This window comes from Oncorhynchus masou, unplaced genomic scaffold, assembly GCF_036934945.1.
Source record: "Oncorhynchus masou masou isolate Uvic2021 unplaced genomic scaffold, UVic_Omas_1.1 unplaced_scaffold_2558, whole genome shotgun sequence".
Lineage (NCBI taxonomy): Eukaryota > Metazoa > Chordata > Actinopteri > Salmoniformes > Salmonidae > Oncorhynchus > Oncorhynchus masou.
In genome coordinates, this window is record NW_027009003.1 from 1 (window position 1) to 14,528 (window position 14,528).

Genomic DNA, 14,528 nt, shown 5'->3' on the forward strand with positions numbered 1-14,528 from the left:
CAGTGATGTTATTGAAGCAAACACTGCCTCACTGCATAAGAAGAGAACAAGCCGATCAGTGTCTATTGTCACGTCCCACATTCTAAACACACACAGCCTCTTCTGAAGAGTTCACGGTCCATCTCTTCCTGGAACCAGACGAATGAAGAAACCAAAAACAATATTTCTGAAAAAAGAAGAGTCTCAAATCTAACTGTCAGCTCAAGCGAGAATTATTTCCCCTCAGGCGGCTCGCCACTTTTCCTTGGTAATCTGCCCCAAAACTCCTAGTGAAGCCTTTCAAAACTATTTATGCAAACAAACATCATGCACAGCTATTTATATTGGCACCACTTCTCACTTAACCACTCTCAACCAGGACCAGATGGGGCCCCACTCTCTCTCAGTGGAGCAGAGGCAGCTGCAGAGGAATAGGGAGTTTAGTTCAGTAGGCACAGCAAACCAACGAGACCCAGGCCCGGCCAGACTCCACTGAACTACCTCCACTCATCCCAACTCATCATACTCCTGATGGAAGTACTGGACAGAGGACAGAGGTAAACAGCTCACCCCATGAACTTCACCTTCAAAGAAGGATAGGATAGAATTCACGTCTTTGAGGAGGAAAATGACAATTGTATGTCTGTTGTGACTAAATGTAGATACAGCAACTGATATACTCCTGTAATTTATCACGTTCCGTAGATTCTCTGAAATATTGACATTCAAAAAGTTAAAGATAGCAACAACTTTAATATGTAACATGCCTCCTATAGTGTTAACAGCCGTGACAGTAGTGTGAAGTGTAATAGGAGTGACAGCAATGAGAAGCGTCTCCCTGCCTTCCTCAGTGGGCCAGAGAGCTGGACCATGATGCACTTCTCCTTCCTGGCTGCTGCTGGCCCTCTGCCGCAGAGGAAAGTTCATTCCAGAGCCAGCAGCCATCTTCGGAGAGACCACACCAGAGGAGGCTGGTGGGAGGAGCTATAGGAGGACAGGCTCATTGTAATGTCTGGAATGGAATAAATTGAACGTTATCAAACAGCTCAGTCATATGCAAACCACGTTTGATCCGTTCTATTGATTCCATTCCAGCCATCACAATGAGCCTGTCCTCCTATAGGGCTTCCACCAGCCTCCTCTGGACCACACATACACAACCACATGAATAGCAACAGAGATGCAGCTACACTTGGCCAATAAGGACATGCACTGCACACGATGTGTGGACAAAAATAGATAGAAAATATGAGGCATGCCCAAACATGAACGTTAGGAAATTTACGGAGATACACACACACAACACCGCAGAAGGACTGGCACACCCAGTATAGACATGTACTGTATACACCCTCTGAAAACAAATACACAAAGACAGCCAGAGGCCCTAAGAAGTAAAGACACTATATGACGTATACCAACTTCCAGTCAACACACACACACACAACAACAACCTTACGTAGACACAGCCAGATACCACAAGGACAAAGTAAACACACACACACAGTGCACTGAGCAAGGCTCTCCATAAGCAGTTCTTTCCCAGAGTCACAGGAAGCTCTCTCAGTGACAAGCTACAAATCCCTGACATCACCACTGATGATAGCTTTACAGCACAGCCTCCAGAGGCCTCTGCCAGGCCCAGGCAGTCTACACACTCATACACACACACTCTCACACACATACACACACTCACACACACACTCTCACACACACACACACTCACTCACACACACACACACTCCTACACACCACTCACTCTGTCACTCACACACACACACACACACACACACACACACACACACACACACAACACACACACACACACAGTCCCAGGAACACCAGAGTAGTGACTTGGGTCATTGGGATGTGCAGTTTATAGTACTGCTATACTTGTGACTGTAAAGACATGGATCCCCATCCAAAAGAATGTTCTTGCAGAGGTTATATGGTGTTTTGTAGAGGGACAGAGGGAGTGTCTGTAGCATCTGGGCAGCCCTAACTGGGCCTATTCCTACAATCACACAGACAACAACCGTGTGTGTCTCTTCTCTACCTAGGTATATTTTCTATTTTGCTTATTGAAATAATTATGCAGATATGTTCTTCTCCCCACCTCCCTGGGTTAATAAAGATTGAATGATCCCCACTGTGAGCAGGACAATTTGTTCACTCGGCCCTCTAGATGTTTGTTTTACATTTAACTGGGCACTGGTATGTATGGCCACATCCCTGATCATCTGACCACTTCTCATTAGAATATTTATGACTTTTCTTTCCATTTTGGATAATTTAGCAGCAGTAATAACACACCCCAGATGAAGTGTGTGTGTGTGTAATAATTCAGGATAGGATCACTAGTGAGTGAGGTGTGGATTCATGGGGATATATCAATCCACCTTAATGAGATTGCTCACCTCTACGTTTGTGCTCTCATCCCTTCCCCAGGTTCTCCCTCTCTCCATCTGTCTGGCCTTATTACCATTTCATATACAACCTGAAATATCTTATGAAAACCCAGCAAAGCTTTGTGAGCTTCATTAAATCAGCATAAGAAATGTATTAAGTGGGAAGAGACGTCTTGGAGGCATGGCGTATAGCCCCCTGTGTTGACTTAACCTTTATCTTAGTGTTCTGTCTGATCCTGATGGGAAGAGGACCTGGAACTCAAACAGTCTGCTTAGTGCTTACCACAGGAACCAGGCTGAAATAACCAGAGCATCTTCTGCATAGCCTACAGTACATACTTGGATATCTACTTTGTCCCTTAAGGGCTACTGTAGACATCTACCATGGAAGAGGGAGATGAATGTAGTCTGTACACTAAATATTCTAAAGGTGTAAATGCAGGGACCATTCTACTGTACATCCATAAGAGATTCAATCAGGGACCATTCTACTGTACATCCCTAAGAGATTCAATCAGGGACCATTCTACTGTACATCCCTAAGAGATTCAATCAGGGACCATTCTACTGTACATCCCTAAGAGATTCAATCAGTGACCATTCTACTGTACATCCCTAAGAGATTCAATCAGGGACCAAAACAATCCTAATGTGAGGAAATGGAGTGGATGGGTTTGTGTTAACAGCTCATTTGAACTCTGATTAAATTTCAAGGTGCTTCTCCAGACTGGAGGCTGAAATCAGACAGGACATGGTAGACTGATGTCTCTACAGCAAAGTAATGTTGCTGTGTCAGCACCTGAGCTAATGCTCATGTCCTGTAAAATCGAACATGTCATCACAGGTAAAATAGTCAAAGAGTGGAACATAACACACATTCACCTGACAAGCAATGTGAACAAAACAGTCAGATGTGGGATTCAAGTTGTTTACAATCCCCTGACAAAGATACAAAATTCCTATTGGAATGTGTAAAGGAAATAGGTTAATAGATACTCAGTTCAAAACATGTCTAAATGAACATGAAGATGGGGCATTTTAAAGAGCAGTTGCAAACTGGCCAGTTAGGTTTGCCATTACAATTAGTGTTGATTTGGGCCTGATGCAGTGAGATCCACAGTGACTGTTCCTAATACATTATGTATGAGGCTGTCCATATGCACTTGGGCCATCATGCATGCCCTTGTGAGAAGCACAGACCACAGCAAAGCAATCTACATGTTCTGCCCCCCTTATGTACACACATTCCTCTGTAACTGAGGAGGAGTAATAACCTCCCATCTCCACAAGATTTTATTTCTTAAAGATAATAATTCAGCTATAGCACACTAAATTGAGTATGAAACACAAATGTGATTTTTATTCAAATTATATTCGTAATTGTGTAATACTATTAACAACAGTAGGCCTAGTAAAGCCAATGGATAAAGTAGGTCTACAGTTACAGTTCTATTTTAAAGGACTATTGGTCCTTCTCTTATCAAGGAAAGCATCTTTATCCATCTCATCTACATAATGTTGTCATGACCACTGCTTCTCCAGTCAACGCTCAATACTCATATAGTGTGTCAACGTGCAGCTAGATACAATTGACCATTCCCACTACCTGTGTAACATCTGTAAAGGTATCCAAGGGCAATTCGACCACTGTGTCCGCTGCCAACCTACTTTATCTCCTTGGAGAATCTCTGAAGGGATCAAAATCCATCTTTACTCGCGGCTCTCTGGCGCCACTCGAAGAGAAAGCCCGTAATCGCAGACGCATCTCCAGGGACTGAACACGCAATTACATTTGAGTGGAGAGGCATTGAAATATCACTCTCATATCAACCATGACAACAACGATTATATCCAAGATAGAAGGGAATGAAGCCGACAGCATTTGGTTGGTGACAGCGGGAATCGTCACTCTTGTTATTGTCAGTAGGAAATAGTTTGAACTTAAATCAATAAATGATTATATATTTAGCTATTCGTGTGTGTGTGTGTGTGTGTGTGTGTGTGTGTGTGTGTGTGTGTGTGTGTGTGTGTGTGTGTGTGTGTGTGTGTGTGTGTGTGTGTGTGTGTGTGTGTGTGTGTGTGTGTGTGTGTGTGTGTGTGTGTGTGTAAATGCTTGCGATAATGACATTTAATTGCGAATTGCGCGTGTGAGGAGAGAGAAAGAGAGAGAAATTCATGAACTTCCCTATTCTAATAAACCTTACAATTATTTATCATTTTATTCTCAGCGAGGGAGCTCTATTTCTTCCACAACTTTAAACTGACCATCATTCAATTAAAATGCAATCTCGTCGCCCCCTTTCCACTGCTATTTAATTAGAATTGAGAGCGCAGGGTTTTCCACGTCGTTTTTTCCACACAGCTCTCGGGTTTTACCTCAAAGGCATAGTTTCACTGTGTTTGCGTCCCACCCTGTTCCCTATATAGTGCACTACTTTTGACCAGAGTCCTATTGGCCCTGTTCAAAAGAAGTGCACTATATAGGGTTTATGGTGCCATTTCAGACTCAGAAACTGTGTAACTTGCTGGTTAAACAAGGGCATGTATCCATTTGTTAATTGATGCAATTACGCATTACGCGTAATGGTCACGTAGGTCTCCAGGCACGCATCAATCACTCGTCTATTGACCTGCCAAAGCCTTTCCATCCGCTCCTACTGGGACCGATCCTCTCCTCCTGATTTACCCTCCTCTCCCCCCTCTCCTCCTCTCTCTCTAATAGAGAAAGATGGGAACATCATCGTCATTAAGTCGGTCTTACACCTCTGACCGGACAGATAGAGGCGCACAGAGGTCGTAAAAACGCGTTAAATCCACGACCATCCACTGGTGTTCACTTTTTTCACTTTTAGATATGCATAATCCGCAAATCCTAATGTAAAAAAGACAGAATAAGTGAGTGAGGTATAGTGTCTTCAAATGAAGATTTTTTGTATGGATAAATATGTATTATTGTTCAAGTGTGCACATAAGGCTAACTAACTAAAATGATTATTTTATGATGAAGATGCTGATAAGAAATACCAAAGAATCAGATATCCCAAATGAAAGAAAACATAACTGAAGGCTTTCAGTTCAAATATTGTCCAAATAAATATGTATTATTCTATGCATAATAATAACAAAATATGCTCGGTGGTCATTTCAGTTGGTATTATTTTATAATTGGACATGATACGCATCAAGAGCCTTGATCTATCTGACAGTTCCACAACTGTACCAGAACAACCCCTTTCCTTTATACTCTTATCAGTGAAGCAAGTGAAGAAGACCACTGCACAAAGCCGAGGGGACACGGGGAGTGCACAGAACACCTTAAGAAAACGGGATGTTAGATGTGATTGGCAAAGACATTATTCTATCCTTGCTGTCCTGTCGTTCCGGGATTACAATGACGTCACACTGATACCCTTGCATGGGTGAATGCTAAAGAACTATAGAGGCACAAATAATAGCACAAGCAGAGTCCATATCTTGCAAGTCTTACGTTATCCTTTAAGCCTTCTTCAGCTAATACAACAACCATTTTTGTACTTAATGACGCGTAATTTCATTTTCTTATCATTTCCTTCGGGGGATTATTCATATATAAAACTATCTGCAGCTGTTGGTACCAGCCTCAACTCTCCCTCCTAAGTGCAATCATCTATTATTGAGCGAGAGGCCGTGCGTGGAAATGTGTGTAAGAAGGTGGATTTGAAGTAGAATTGGTTACAATCGATCAAGGGTGAAGAATATTCCTGATGTTAACAAAAGAAGCAGCTATGTCTTTCTCTCAGTTTGGATATCCTTATAATGCAACTTCACAGGTAAGACAATATCAACATGCCTTTTTCTCTCTCAATTTCAAAGTGACAAATATGTAAACAAACTAGCATCATTTTAACTTGAACAGCTCACTCCATAATCTAGATGCAGCACGAATGGTTGCTTTCAAAATATTGACAGCTATTTTCAGGTGACGCTTTTGTTTAATCAAAATATCAACAGACATAAACACAGGTCCAATTTAATTGAATTATGAATGTACTCACGTGTTGTTTTGATATGACAAAATACCTCTGTTTATTACTACGCTATAGCTCCGTTGTTGTGCAGCCTAATTGCGCTCTGAAGTTAACAGTGAACCTTCCCAACTTTCTCTTTCATTCAGAGATCTCTGAATTTGCTATTGACAATAACTATTATTTAGAAAACGTGAAGTAGCCGTACGGATTTATGGTTTAAATATATTTGTTTGGAGACAACTGGACAAATGAATACAATAAAAGTTCTCAGAACTTTCATTCAACTAGAAATAAGTTATTTTCCTATAAGAGTATTAAAAGTTTTAGATCCTTTGTTTTCATCAAATTTCAGTAGCCTACAATAGCTTAGTCGGGCAGTGTATGGATACTTTGGGAATTCATTTTATATCAAATAAAAAAAGCTAAATTAACTGAAACACATTATTTCCAAAATGGTACCTTCTGATTTCACCTGGATATTATGTCAAATGCGATTCTAAAACGTTTAATCGAATAAGGCATACACACACAGCACGCGTTTAAATCTAGTCTCCATCTTACCTGAATTGTCCTGTATCTCAAAACTATATCAAAATATATTCTAGATATGAAGATAACAGAGCTCATACACGAAACACGAATGACATGTCTATAATCCACAATTCTCTTCATGCAGTTTTTCGTGTCGGCAAACCCCAGTACGACTTGCTGCGATTCGATTTCCAGGTCGGTCTCTGACGGGACGAGTGGTACCCAGACTCCTGCTACCTTCTGCTGCCCTTCCTACGAGAACCGGCTCCTGGCCAGCACACGGACAGAGCTCAACGCGGCACTAGGGATGTATAGCTCGCCCTACGCTGCCGCGGCCGCCGCCAGCCAGAACTATGCCAGCTACTTCCCCTACAGCGCCGAGCCCTCCGCTGCTATCTACTCATCTCTGGTACATCCCGTTTAATCTAATAGTGGATGGGGGTGGCTGGGATGCGATCGATCAAGATGGATGCTGATCAAAATTACTCTCCAAGAATTTCGTTATTGAAATGACTTTGAGTAGCCTGCCTGATGGATGGCTCGAATAGACTTTGCAGTTTTAAAAATACTCATATTTAGGCTACCAGTAGCCTATTATGTTTAAATTTGGAAGGGAGTAAAGTAGCACAAAATGTACATCAACTTTGTTTCCAATATTTAGAAACAAATAAAGTTCCCTAAGTGCTTCATAAAGTTGTTTTCTTATTTCAGAATCCACAGTATGAAATGAAGGATGGCACAGGCACTCTGCATTCTGGCATAACTCAACCTGCCACCTACTATCCTTATGACCACTCACTGGGCCAGTACCAATATGACAGGTACGGAACCCCACACATTCCTTATCTGTAGTGCATCAGCTCAGCTATTCCTTGTTAGTGTGATAAAGCCCTGTCATTCATGAGTAATAACTTATATTCAAGGAATCTCACACCTCCAGAGCAAAAGATCACAATCTATGCAGTTATATACTGCTAGATAGATCAGAGCCGTATAGTCTATATTTCAGACAACACTCCAGGAGTGCCATGGGTCTGGGTGAATAGTTTATGAGTTTATATGCTAATGTTGCTAATGGCTAATGTGTTGTCTGCTATTACTACCAGGTATGGGACTATGGACTTTAATGGGTCAGCCAGGAGGAAGAATGCCACACGTGAGACCACCAGTACCCTGAAGACATGGCTGTACGAGCACAGGAAAAACCCCTACCCCACCAAGGGCGAGAAGATCATGCTGGCCATCATCACCAAAATGACCCTCACCCAAGTTTCCACCTGGTTCGCCAACGCCAGGAGGAGGCTAAAGAAGGAGAACAAGATGACCTGGTCACCAAAGAATAAGGCTGGGGACGACAGGAAGGACGACCTGGATAAAAGTGACCAAGACTGTGTCACCAAAGGTACACATCCTCTCTTCCCTCTTCCGTCTAGCAAAGCATAAAAAAAACATATTTTTTCACAACGATTTACAGTAGCTTGCTTCCTCTTAAACTAATCCACATCACCTACAATAACAAAAAAATGTGAATTGATCAAAATGACAGCTTCTGACTACTATTCCACATATCATGTTGTGTGTATTTGACAATTCAGATTCCAGTGAAAATTATACTGCTTCTACTCTTAATATCACCAGTAATATTCCTGTATATGTCATTATTCAGATTCCAGTGAGTGTAAAGATGAGAAAGACCTTCATCTGAGTGACCTGGAGGACATGGAGGACGAGGACTGTGACAAGCTGGACAGTGACTGTGAGAAGATCGCAACCAGGGGCCCTGAGGAACAGCAGGACCTCCACAGGGCCATGTCCAGTGGTGGTGTTGGCTCTGGAGGCCTTCCAAAGAGAGACTGCAGCTCAGAGCTCTCCCTCTCCTTGCCCAACAGCTTCCACCACTCATTCCCATGTGGTATCAAGAGCCTACCCTCCCTGCCCTCTCTACCCACCATGCCCTCGGACTTCCTTGATCCACTGGTGACGTCCAAGCCCCCCTCCACCACCACCACCATCCCCACGGGCACTCACACTGTGTCCCTGTCACACTTTGAGGGGTCGGACCGGGACAAACCGAGGATCTGGTCTCTGGCGCGTACAGCGGCCACGGGGGTCATCCTGGGCTCTGCTCACCACGGGGCCCCAGAGCTCCGGACAGGGAGCATGCTTGGAAACTGCCATCTACAGGGGACCAGGCTACCAGTGACTGGTACCAGACAGTGTGGGCCCCTCCGGGGCCTCCAGGATCCTACTAACATATCCAATGCTGAGAACCCTTTCCAGGAGGGCCCCTTGTTGCAATCTAAGGTCTATAGTGCAGGCAGCTACAACCACAAGGCCCTCCAACTGCACTGTTCCTCCTATCCTGCGCTTTCAGACTCATGCCAGTACTCCACTATTGAAGGTATGTACGTGTTGTGACACTTGTGTTCAATTTTGAACGACTGTAATTGTGAAATTACCCGTGTCAAGTTATACAATATTGAAATGTATTTCAGAAATGCACATTTGTTTCACTGCTATCAAAAATAATATTGACTAATAAATGCTATACAATGACCTGGCTGCAGCAAGTTTCTTACAGTGTGGTTTCTGTTGTTGTCTAGGATTCTCCAGTGGGAAGGCAGAGACAGAGCCCTCGGAACTCAGTGACACATGTGTGACCCTGCAGGATGACAAGGTCACTGCCTTCAGACCTGTTATGAAGAGGTGAGGAAGGTGAGCCTTCACACACACACACACACACACACACACACACACACACACACACACACACACACACACACACACACACACACACACACACACACACACACACACACACACACACACACACACACACACACACACACACACACATCGTACATCATTCAACCTAACCATCATCTGCTAATCCAATCATTTGGATTACACCAGTTGTACTGTAACTTTTCTATACTAACACAGGTTGATGGTATTACATATGTGATCTTGTCTATAAAGTGAATATATTATTGGATTACCTGAAGACATATGTCAGTCTATAGTTAAGCACATACTTCTACATTTGACTAATGGTTTTATATTAGAAGGTATATTCTTTAAGGAGGGTTGATATTGTAATGGATATCAATAAATAACGACCTTTTCTTTTTCCTCTCTCTTCCCCTTAGGTTGATGGACACGCAGTCGTTACACAGTGGGACTTTGATTTAGCCGGTCTTAGGCTATGCACTATAAAGACTTGGGATGACGACGAGCACCGGACATCCTACCTACCTTACACCTGGGAACTGCGGCGCTCCGCAGTCAAAGCTCGATGAGCCCTGTCCAAACTGTGGAAGCTGCCATCATTTTGCACAACGTTGTTTTTATGGTGTTGACGATGACTTTATGCAAGACTTTGAAATGCAACGGTATGGGAACTGACGGTCAATTCATGATGTATGCAAAGGGCAATCGTAGTGTAGCAATGTTATTTATTTATTTGTGTATTTATTATTTGATTCTCATCTGTTCATGTATTTATTTCATATGTGTCATTTAAATATTTTGTTACATGTATGTATTGTTTCAACTGTGGTTGTGTGCTATTTTTACCTGATTTAAGGGAGAAATACTTAGCTTGTTGTTGGTCTTTCTGTTCGCTAAAAGAGTGGGATTTATCGAGTTGTAATTGGAATTGTCTTTTGCGTGTGTCGACCTGGAGAAATTGTTGATTGTGTTGTGTTCCTCTCAAAGATAATTGTGAGCTTATTCTGTGTTTGCCATTCATGAAATATTTTATAAGAATGAATTTTTTCAGGAACACCTCGTTTTTGTGTAAATATTATTTCCAGAACATTAACATTGGTTTAATCGGCCAATTAAAACCTTTGAGACTGATGCACTAGATCAAAGTTTATCTTCTTAAGGTGGAGAATAATACTGGAACATTGTTGGAAGGTCATAATTCAATATAATTCAATAGAGAACGTGAATGAACGTTACAAGGCCAGGAAGAAAGGGGACATCATCTCTCCATTGTAATTATCTAATCAGTTCTGGCATCAAACACTTTGTTACTGTTCAGACAAGCAACGAGGCAGGAATACGGGATGAATGCTGCTTTGTCCGCTGTGTAGGGAGCCGCTGCAATAATTTGCTTGTGTTAATTAAAAGGTCATTTGTAGTATCAAACCCATAAATGAACATTCACATGGTTTGTGTGGGTTAGACTTTGGTTCTACTGTTTTTGCCTGAACTTTTTCATTTATAACTGGTTGATATAACACATGAGTATTAGCACAAGTATTAGGCCTGTGAGTAAAACTAAGCGATTTGTCATCATGCGTAAAACTACGAACACGAAAGCACTGGTTTCTTATTCCTGTCAACTTGAACTTTGAAGTCAGATATTTTCAGAAAATTATAAGAAAGTTAATAGATTATATTTTACATGATTATGGGCATGCATGACATGTAATATCGCATATTGCTCACTCCACAGTAGAAAACTCGAAAAAACTTTTTTTTAAATGTTGTTGAAAACACTCAAATGCAATGCAGAAATGTGGGCCTAGCCTGAGATGGATATTGTGCAGACGTTCTTATCAGAGGACCAAAAGAAATGCTACTTCATAAACCAAAATAATGGTGTGACCTGCTGCGAATGACCCACAGTTTAGAGGCATGCAAATGAAGCCACCAAAAGATAAACGTTATTGCAGGTCGGATTTGGAGGATTAGAGCTTGTAATAAGAGTATTAGGTCTCGTATTAGGTCTATTGAAAGGAGCTGTGGTCAATGTTGTAGGCCCGGCCTATGGATGGGGATGGGGATGGGGGACCCCTCAGTAATGAATGCAATGGTGTGACTTCAATGTAACAGGGTTCGGCGTAATTCCCTATGAAATATCGTGATGGGGAATTATGATGGCAATAATAACATAATATTTAGAGCTCTTTAATTCCAATCGTCTCCTCTCAGTCTCTTATGAATTAAGATGGTATGGTCTTAACAATGGACTTTGCATTTAGTAATCAAATTATAAACATACAGGTATGCCTAGACCTATTGCGTTATCCACACACACAAAATAGACCTACATAGAGGCCTGCGTAATAATAATGTTGTTACGTTTCTTTCTGTTTTATCGAATATGACTGAGAATTTGAAATCACATAAAACCTCCTATGTAATTTACAGATAAGCAGAAGAAACACATTTTGATCAACTCTTAAAAACACTTTTAGAAAATATAATATGTGTCATCAAATGGGCCTACTTTTCCACACCATTCAGGACAATTAATCTATTTCCATCTCTTCATATAGACAATCTTCCCTTCAAAAGAAATTAAAGGGAATCTTTGCCCACGAGGCCAGAAAGAATGAAGGTGCGTGATGAACATCTGCTGACAGTTCAGATACGTGGTTTTCTTTTATTAAAGGTCAACCGACCGTGATTTCAGATTATCCATCCAGATCACCAACTCAATGCAATCTGTCCACACAGCCAGGCGAGATATGTTTCGGCAAATCTCTCTAAATATAATCTTGGGGAATCATATTTCGAATATTCTTTTGATTAAACAAATCTGATCCTGGGCAAGATGAGCGAAAAACATGGACACAATTTTAAAGATCCCGGTATTAATGTTTAATGAAAAAAATGGGTTTTGCAAATTCATTGTGCTGCCAAGATAATATTGCGTCATGTTTTGTGAGCGTCATGGATGACAGCTCTCTGCTAGGACTACGAGGCTATTATGTGTGATTTTTCTCCGTTATAGATTCATACAGGCCTCAAGTCGTTAACAAAAACAAGATGCGATTAGGCTATATGATCGAGGACATTAAAACTATATTATCTCCCTAGTCTCGTTTAATAATACGTCTATTACTTACCACATAGACACGCGTCTCACCGATGGATCCCTATGCATTAAGATGTGGGCTATAGCTGTGTATTCAATATATTGCGGAAAGTTCATTAAAACGGGGTTGTAAAGAAAAGCTGCCAAACATTATTGAAGGTAATGATGCAAAGGGCACTGGGATTACCACTATACCGGTATACCTGGGGGAAAGCAAAGCATGGGCACTGGGATTACCACTATACCGGTATACCTGGGGGAAAGCAAAGCATGGGCACTGGGATTACCACTATACCGGTATACCTGGGGGAAAGCAAAGCATGGGCACTGGGATTACCACTATAACAGTATACCTGGGGGAAAGCAAAGCATGGGCACTGGGATTACCACTATACCGGTATACCTGGGGGAAAGCAAAGCATGGGCACTGGGATTACCACTATAAAGGTATACCTGGGGGAAAGCAAAGCATGGGCACTGGGATTAACACTATAACGGTATACCTGGGGGAAAGCAAAGCATGGGCACTGGGATTACCACTATAACAGTATACCTGGGGGAAAGCAAAGCATGGACACTGGGATTACCACTATACCGGTATACCTGGGGAAAGCAAAGCATGGGCACTGGGATTACCACTATACCGGTATACCTGGGGAAAGCAAAGCATGGGCACTGGGATTAACACTATACCGGTACAACTGGGGGAAAGCAAAGCATGGGCACTGGGATTACCACTATAACGGTATACCTGGGGGAAAGCAAAGAATGTGCAATGGGATTACCACAATACCGGTATACCTGGGGGAAAGCAAAGCATGGGCACTGGGATTACCACTATAACAGTATACCTGGGGGAAAGCAAAGCATGGGCACTGGGTTTACCACTATACCGGTATACCTGGGGGAAAGCAAAGCATGGGCACTGGGATTACCACTATACCGGTATACCTGGGGAAAGCAAAGCATGGGCACTGGGATTACCACTATACCGGTATACCTGGGGAAAGCAAAGCATGGGCACTGGGATTACCACTATACCGGTATACCTGGGGGAAAGCAAAGCATTGGCACTGGGATTACCACTATACCGGTATACCTGGGGGAAAGCAAAGCATGGGCACTGGGATTACCACTATACCGGTATACCTGGGGGAAAGCAACGGATGGGCACTGGGATTATCATTATACCGGTACACCTGGGGGAAAGCAAAGCATGGGCACTGGGATTACCACTATACCGGTAAAGCTGGGGGAAAGCAAAGCATGTGCACTGGGATTAACACTATACCGGTATACCTGGGGGAAAGCAAAGCATGGGCACTGGGGACCGGTATACCTGGGGGAAAGCAAAGCATGGACACTGGGATTACCACTATACCGGTATACCTGGGGGAAAGCAAAGCATGGGTAATGGGATTACCAATAAACCGGTATTCCTGGGCGAAAGCAAAGCATGGGCAATTGGATTACCACTATACCGGTATACCTGGGGGAATGCAAAGCATGGGCACTGGGTTTACAACTATACCGGTATACCTGCGGGAAAGCAAAGCATGTGCAATGGGATTACCACTATACCGGTATACCTGGGGAAAGCAAAGCATGGGCACTGGGATAACCACTATACCGGTATTCCTGGGGGAAAGCAAAGCATGGGCACTGGGATTACCACTACACCGGTATACCTGGGGAAAGCAAAGCATGGGCAATGGGATTACCACTATACCGGTATACCTGGGGAAAGCAAAGCATGGGCAATGGGATTAC

General features: G+C 42.6%; 1 protein-coding gene across 1 annotated transcript; it reads left to right on the forward strand.

The window, feature by feature from the left end:
* Positions 1-5,736: 5,736 nt before the first annotated feature.
* On the forward strand, positions 5,737-10,664 carry irx6a (iroquois homeobox 6a). Its single transcript, XM_064960943.1, has 7 exons — positions 5,737-6,196; positions 7,071-7,334; positions 7,637-7,746; positions 8,032-8,327; positions 8,592-9,326; positions 9,529-9,631; positions 10,075-10,664. The coding sequence occupies exons 1-7, from the start codon at positions 6,131-6,133 to the stop codon at positions 10,115-10,117; spliced, it is 1,617 nt and encodes a 538-aa protein (XP_064817015.1). The 5' UTR covers positions 5,737-6,130; the 3' UTR covers positions 10,118-10,664.
* Positions 10,665-14,528: the final 3,864 nt, after the last annotated feature.

Bases quoted from the DNA above. Each gene is read 5' to 3' on its own strand.
- irx6a (XM_064960943.1), top strand. From the start codon at position 6,131: ATGTTAACAAAAGAAGCAGCTATGTCTTTCTCTCAGTTTGGATATCCT. The intron at 6,197-7,070 runs GTAAGACAATAT...CTCTTCATGCAG, and splicing joins CTTATAATGCAACTTCACAG to TTTTTCGTGTCGGCAAACCC. The intron at 9,327-9,528 runs GTATGTACGTGT...GTTGTTGTCTAG, and splicing joins CCAGTACTCCACTATTGAAG to GATTCTCCAGTGGGAAGGCA.